At 37.6% G+C, this 7,580-nt stretch overlaps 1 protein-coding gene across 6 annotated transcripts in view; it reads right to left on the reverse strand.

Annotated features, from left to right (window-relative positions):
* Nucleotides 1-7,580, reverse strand: part of TLN2 (talin 2) — a 185,916-nt gene that overhangs the window by 90,185 nt on the left and 88,151 nt on the right. For all 6 annotated transcript variants that reach the window (XM_035899453.1, XM_035899455.1, XM_035899452.1 and 3 more), the window contains 5 exons: nucleotides 7,079-7,183; nucleotides 5,984-6,139; nucleotides 4,985-5,086; nucleotides 2,316-2,392; nucleotides 503-683 (listed from right to left, as the gene is read on the reverse strand). In XM_035899453.1, coding sequence (XP_035755346.1) covers nucleotides 503-683; nucleotides 2,316-2,392; nucleotides 4,985-5,086; nucleotides 5,984-6,139; nucleotides 7,079-7,183 — 621 coding nt within the window. The remainder of the gene's footprint in view (nucleotides 1-502; nucleotides 684-2,315; nucleotides 2,393-4,984; nucleotides 5,087-5,983; nucleotides 6,140-7,078; nucleotides 7,184-7,580) is intronic.

The raw sequence follows: 7,580 nt of genomic DNA on the forward strand, positions 1-7,580 counted from the left end.
CAAGGTCAACGCACTACACATATCACTCACTTTAGTGGTATGTCATGATCTTAAGCATTGATTATATTCTCTACAGCCTGTTTAGGCCTTTTGATAGTCTTTTAAATTAAATGAGAAAACTCAGCATCAGCTTTGAGCCTGCTAAAAATATCTAAATTGGTGGGCTAATGGTAACCTAAATGTAAGCTTTTTTTCTTAAAATTGATAACCTTTGCCAGTCTTTAAAACTCTTTTTCTGACCCTGAATACTAGTTTAACTATTTAGAAGAGAAGGCTGGAAGAGCTGGCTTTAAGGAAAATGAGGAAATAAGTCAAAATGTGATACCCTAAATATTTCAGGGACCCTCAAAACTTATGTTCATTAGGACAGCCAGGAAATCACACTTGATATCCTCCTCCTGCTCTTAGTAATATGTATAACATGCTATTTCTGACTACTTGCAGCACAGACAAGTTTCAAATAAAAAAAAAGTTTCAAATACAAAACAATGAGGTTCCTCACAAGCGGGGGCATATGTCCTCTGTGCATCTGACCAATTGTGACTTGTTGCTGCGGAGAAGGCATGATGCCAATGTTGAAAGTCTCTGGGCCACTGGACCCTGAACGCATAACAGCTGGTAGTGCCACAGAGCCATGCTCCACCTTCCCTGTTCGGTTGAACTGCTGCTGCAAGATGGTAGATCTGGGAAAAAACCCAACCAAACAAAAAACCCCCACAGAAACACAAAAAAAAAAAAGAAAAAAAAAAATCCAACAAAGAAAGTTAGTTAGCAAATCGAGTCCTGCCAGATGTTCTTCCTTTAGGATTTTAAAATGGCATTTCACAACATTTGGAGAAGCTGGAAAAAATTAGCCTTTTTTCCCCTAACTATTTTCTAACATATCAGGAAAGAAAAAAAAAAAAGAAAGAAAATCAATCTGTGGCTTTTGGCAGATCAAATATTAATAGCAGTAATGAGCAGGCACTAAGGAAAGAAGGCAATGTGCAGTTTTGGTATATGTGGTACAAAGGCTTTACCCCTCTAAGATGCATCACAGAACCGGAACAAGGTTTATGGCATAATGCCTGCTTTTTTTCAGTTGTATCATAGGCTGATCAATAGAAAATAGAAGCATAAACCCCGTGGAGATGCTTTTTATAAGCAATCCCTAGATTCAGGATAAAAACATTCTTTTTTTCCCCATCTTTATACAAAGATGAATGCCCAGTACTTGCTAATATTCTGGCAGCCTATCAGATAATGGGCTGGGAGGCAGGAATAATAAAGTTACTGTCATCCATGGTCATGAACCACTTCGCCAGATATACTTCTCATATTTAAATATGGTTCAAGCTTTAACAGCTAGAAGCGTGGACAGGAATTCTGACTTTAACAACAACAGTCTGCTGGGGAAAAAAGTAATTTCAATTGTGAAGAATCTTGTATTCACCTATTGCAAGTTTTGGGCTTCTCTGCACAGCACTTAGCTAACAGCATATTCTGGAAGTGATTTGGAAAGGGCAATGTCAAAAGAAAGCACATCTGAATGTGTGTGATCTGTCAAAAGTTGAAATTTCACATAGAGCCACATTAAATATTTAACAAGTCTATCTCCTATAAACCATATGTTTAACAATAAATCAAATAGACTTCATATACACACTGCTGACACTGCCATCCTTAGTGTTCCAAGGGGAGACTTGAGTGGCTCATTATAGTTTATAACATCACAAACCTATTTGTAGTCCTTCACTGCAAGGAAAGACTTAATATTCCTTTTCAAGGTTATGGCCAGCTCTACAGTTCTGCTTTTTGCTATATTCAGTTACTCTCCCATCAGAGCCATAGCCTGACTTACTAGCACCAAAACTTTACCTCTACCCATACCACACATCTGATAGGTTTGTCTAAAGTGGTTTGGTGAAATAAGCCAGTTCTGTTCATGACACAACAATCAAACTGACAGGAGTCAAGTTTACTGGAAGCCATGAACTTATCAGACACAAGCAACTAAAACCTTACAAATCCTAGGTGTTTGCATGAAGAGGAAGAAATCTAGTATGGTATTTTCAGCTCTGCATCATTACTCCCCCCCCAGCATTTTACTGAATTACAGCCAGAGTTCCTTTGTTCAAGGGTCAAGTTACCACAAACTGGTACAAAGCTAGGAGCCTGCTGAATTGCCTGTGGATAGTGCTTCCTTCTATTGAAATACTCTGTAGAAAATTGTTCTTTAATAGTAATAACTATACTATTTGATTTGAAAAAAGCTGCCACAGCTAGAAAATGTCACTCTTAAATAAAGAGCATTTTCTCCTGTCGTATACACTCACTTCTTAGGTGAAACAGATTCTTCCAACATGGTTGATTCCTCATCACCTTCAAGCCCAAATCTGTCTTTACTTTGTTTCTGGAGGGAGAAAGGAAAGAAAAGAAAAAAAGTTAGATGACTTGTGTCACTTTTTGCTTTCTCTCCACCATTTCCTTGCCATTTATTCAGAAACATAGCCAAATAATTTGCAGCTTTATTCAGTCCTGAACATCACACTTCTTGGCAGAGTGTGGTAATATAACCTCCACCTCAGAAGAGGTGCCCTTCAGCATCTAACAAACCAGGTTCTAAGCCCTGGCAGATTAAGTGCATAAAAGAAAAAAAGCCTATTGGTGCCTTTTTGAACAAAGAGGTATAAAGAAAGTGCTGAGATACTGTCTTTTCTCACAGAAAAAAACCCCATGATCCGAGGGCCGAGTGATATGCAACAACAGCAAATCCCAGCTCAGACAGGACATGTACCATCCCCTTTGCCATTCTCCTAACTCAGGAACATCAGACTGACTCAGCTAATGAACTTGCCTACAAGTCATATTTAGCATCCTAAAATGCTACCTACCACTAGGAAATACATATCCATAGGAAAGATGATAAATTTAATACTTGATCCAAGTTATTTTACCATAGTTACTTCAAACTTCTGGACAGTCTGCACATCTGACTCTGAGGCAGTCTTTTTATAGCGGTATAAGGGAGGTAAATATACACAGGAGGAGTAAGTCTGAACCACTAGAAACAACAGGGAACTACTATAAGTCATAAAAGTAGTGCCTTGTAAAAACAGCCTATTTCTACTTGTGACCTAGTGCAAAGGTACTGCCTGCTTTCCACCTTGTTACATGATTTGTAGCCTGAAAAAAAAAATATATATATGTATGCATAAATAGAGAAACATCCACTATAACCTTGGGTACAATTAACAGGAACTCTGCATGCACATCCATTTACACAAACCCCTCAACTTTCTCCAAGGAAATGTTTGCTATTATAGTGTAAGTTTATGCATGAACTGAAACTGCTTATTTCTAGTCAAGATTGTGCCTTACTTCCATATTAGTGTGAAGTAAGACAATCTATCTAGATTAAAAAATGGTAAAAGTTAATCAAATTCAGGGTTCCTTGTCAAGTGATTAATGACCTATCACTAAAATTGGAGGACAAAAGCAGTTGGGGGGTGGGGAGCATTGCATCAGTAATACTTTAGCAGAAAAAATGCGCCACCAATCCACACCACGGCAAGTAAGTTGGAACAGTCCAAAACACACCAAGAATTAACATTATGCAACTGAAAGCGATAAACCATACTTTGAGGCATGCATCACAGAGATAACTTGGGCTTGACAATTGAAAACTGCACACTTCTTATACGCGTCATGAAGCATCATGGGTGTTTATTACTTAACCTGTTCCTAATTCATTCATTTTAAAACTGGCTGTGTCAGCAGATTGTAAAGAAGAAATCAAACGACTGGAATGGGTTGGAAATACACACATCTGTATTCTATCAAGACAGAAAGGCTGCTTTCATTTGGCATTAGAGAGCAAAGCTACTTTTGAAGCTTAAGAGCTAGAATCAAATTTTAAACCATCTATAGAAATCTTCAGTTTATTTAAGATTTATTAAAACTGAGACTGACAGCCTCAGAGAAAAAGGCATGCACTGTAATGAATTCTAGCAATCCTCCTCAACTTCTGATTTTGTAACATCTGATGTTATATCCTACACTGATCGCGTGAACAAAGGCAATAAATTCTCCTGAGCTGCTTAGCTTTCTGTCATTTTTTTACTATTAAAATCTATTACAGTAAATAATGTAGTTTGGTTAAACCTTAACAAAGTAACAATTTGTCAAAGAGCAACCAGAGCTATTTGAAACACCTCACTTTTTTATACAAAGTGCTTAGATTATGACCATTCAGCTCCATGTTTGTTGGCAAAAACAGTATTTTTTGCTGTTGCCCTTATTCACTTGTGAATATTCTGAATGCTGGACATGCATATCAGCCTATCCTCTCTCCTGCCAGGCACACTCCATAAAACCAAGTTTCAAGACAGTTTGGCCCCTCCACAAACACAGATTTTATCTCTCTCTGCATAACTGAGATGTAATTCTTTGCTTAACTGATCACAGTATTCGGGTTTTTTAGGGTTTGGGGGGTTTTTTTTGGTTTGTGGGGGGCTTTTTGTTTTTTGGGGCTTTTTTAAGTTTTGCCAAAAAACTTTCTCAGCTTTGATGAGTTATATACCAGAGCTGCTGCACAAACTATTGTGGAGTCCTTAATGTAGTTTATATCCACGGGACCATTTCTTCCCACCTCATTCATCACTTTGGTCCATAGCTTAAAATCCATAGCTGAAGCTTTAAGCTCTTCTCTGGATATGCACTCATAGCCAGCAGTTCACCTTCCAGGCAGAAAAAACAAAGCCCAAGTGTGCTCTACTGAGCCTGACCCATACTATCCTTATAGTTAACAGCCTTGATATTTTCCAGAAATGCTCACTTAAGTTAAACTGAGTAAGCTTGTATTACTTAAAGGTGAAAATAAATAACATCAAAACATAAGATACAAAACCAACTTCATGAGAGAAAGAAAATTGCAGCTTGCACACATTTAAGTTTTTGCACTGCTGTACAGTGATTTTTATGACATGTCATCTTAATACTATACCTTTTTCAGGATGATATCAATGTAACCTGCAATTAATTGAGAGATTTGCTCTCCTTCGGTGGTCTGTACTGAGTAATAGCTTTCCTGATATTCACCAAAATCCTGAAGGAAAAAAAAGTCTTTGAAAATGGAAACTAATAAATGAAGAAACAGTACCAAATACGAGTGAGAGAATTCAAATTTTAAAATTGTCTGTATAGACATTTTATTATATGCAACATCAAATGAAACTGCTCCAAGATTCTAAACCAGTGTATACAGGGGTGAGGGAGGAAAGGGGAAGGATGCTTTTTATTGCAGCTTAATCACAGATGTTTCACAAATTGAAATGCCAGAGGACCAAGAGATACTTAGTCTATCAGACTCAGTCACTGAAGGATGGAGAACTTCAGAATTTTATTCCGAAGCATAATCACCCATGCAATTGGAAGTTAGATGCACATGATTAAAGTGAATCTAATTTTCTAGCTACTGCCTCTTGCTCTACCACTTGAAACAACCTTTTCCTATTCAAAATACTCTCATTGCAGTGGCCTCTTATGGACCAAATAATAAACAAAACATCACATTCATGCAAGTCTTGAAATCTGTAATGATCAAGTATATTAATGAACCATCTAGCTTTGTTTATGTTCATATCTTGCAAGTCACAAAGTGCATTATGATGCCAAGCACCATAAGGGTTTAAGCAGGTGTGAATAATGAAGTTTTCTTAACTGTTTTAGTGGTTAGCCACAAAACAGATTTAAACTGTGGTTTTTGAAAATATTTAAAAAGTACTTTTGGGGAACCAGTCTGTCTAGAAGCATCAAAATACAGGTTGACCCTAGACACCTGTATGGGCCAGTTTATTACTTTAGGACTCAGTGACTCTATATAATGCTAGAAAATTATGGATAGAACAAGTTACATTAAAGAAACTGTTCCAAGTATAAGTCCATCTTCCTTTCTCCTTGCCACATATATCCCCCTTCTTCTGAACATATACAAGAAGATTACCAGAGTGAAGCTTTTAGGTGAGGCAGCCCAGCGTTTCACAGTTGTCAGTGGCCATTCCTGCAACACTTCCTTGGTCTTCTCATCCACACGCATCACTGAGTCTTTGGTGACACCCAGCAAACGAGGAACCAGCTTGTTTTTGCCTTTCATTTTTTCCTATAACAAGGTGTATAACAAGGTGCGAAAGATTGTTTTTCATTCAAATAGAGCTTGCTATAGAAGCAAAGCATAATGGAACATACTGACAAAGGGAAGCATCTGGCATGCAGATGAGGACAATTTAAAACTCCAGGCTCAGTTTGCCTGGTCACAGACAGTGATTTTCAAGCAATGCATTAAGAAGCTCTGCTCTTTACTGGATTTTTACTATGCAGTTCAAAAGGTACTCCCTCTTCTCCCTCCTCCAGGAAAGAGAAGCATTTTAGGGATTGCAGTAACAAAGATTTGGGAGATGCTTTTAAAAAAAAACCCGAAACACAAAAATATGATAGCAGTCCTTCTAGACACAAGAGTTACTCTGTAAAACCATATTAGAGAAGCTGAATGGGAAATTGGCATCAGGAGGATTCAGAAGTTAGGTTGCCCTCACCATTTCTCTATAAAATTTATAGAGAGGTAAAGGAAAGGAAGGCCCACTGAGGCTGGTAATTAGGCAAGATCAGCCATAATTTGTCCCGTATTTTGGATTTGAATCTTAGCTATTTTCAATCTATGAGAACATCCTAAGCCACGCAAATATCACAAGTGGGCTGCCAGCTGCTATCTCCTTATTTGTTGGACACTCTGCCTCTTTAGATTTCCAAGGTTGCAGAGCACAGGCCCAAGCTAACAATTTGCTACATAAAACCCATCATAAACCAGAAATCAATCCATATGTCATACATTTATTTGAAGAAATTAAGTCATAACAGACTCAAGTTTCTTTCTGGAAGCAGTATGACATGGATCTAAACCATAATTGTAATTCTGTCCCACGTAGTAATTTACAGTTTTTTCAGAAAGAAGGCTGAAAGAACATCTTTGACCTTTGACTAGTTCAGAATCTGAGGTAATACATAACCAACCATACAATATGGTCAGCAAGATATACGTTACCTTAACAAGAAAAAATGACACTCCGTAGGTCCGCAGGGAACGGGCTAGCTTCACGTACTTCACTTTGGCTTCTATTTCAGTCATCTCACCACAATTTTTGTGCTCCTGTAATTAGAGTTCAGTACCACTTAGGCAGAAACAATGTTTTCTGGAAACAAGCAAAAAAGGGTATAGCTTTTACCTGTTTAAGGATGCTTAATTAATAAACATTGCAATTAGAATATTTGAAAAAATACTGGTTACAATTGTTAGCAAAACTGTATCCTGTAATGCAACCTGTGCAAAATGAAAACTCCTCTTTCACCATCATCCATTCCATCTGTGCTTCAGATCAAGCATGTCTAAATCACTTCTGAAACAGTTTAAAATTCTAGGTATTGCTGCTATTTGAGACCATTAAGTTTCATACAATGAATGCCTCTTTACTCAGCTTTTTAGAATCATTCCGTGATTCTGAAGTCCCAGCACCCATATTTTTTTCCAGGAACAGACTACTCATTCC

Source organism: Egretta garzetta, unplaced genomic scaffold, assembly GCF_000687185.1.
Source record: "Egretta garzetta isolate BGI_Z169 unplaced genomic scaffold, ASM68718v1 scaffold287, whole genome shotgun sequence".
NCBI lineage: Eukaryota > Metazoa > Chordata > Aves > Pelecaniformes > Ardeidae > Egretta > Egretta garzetta.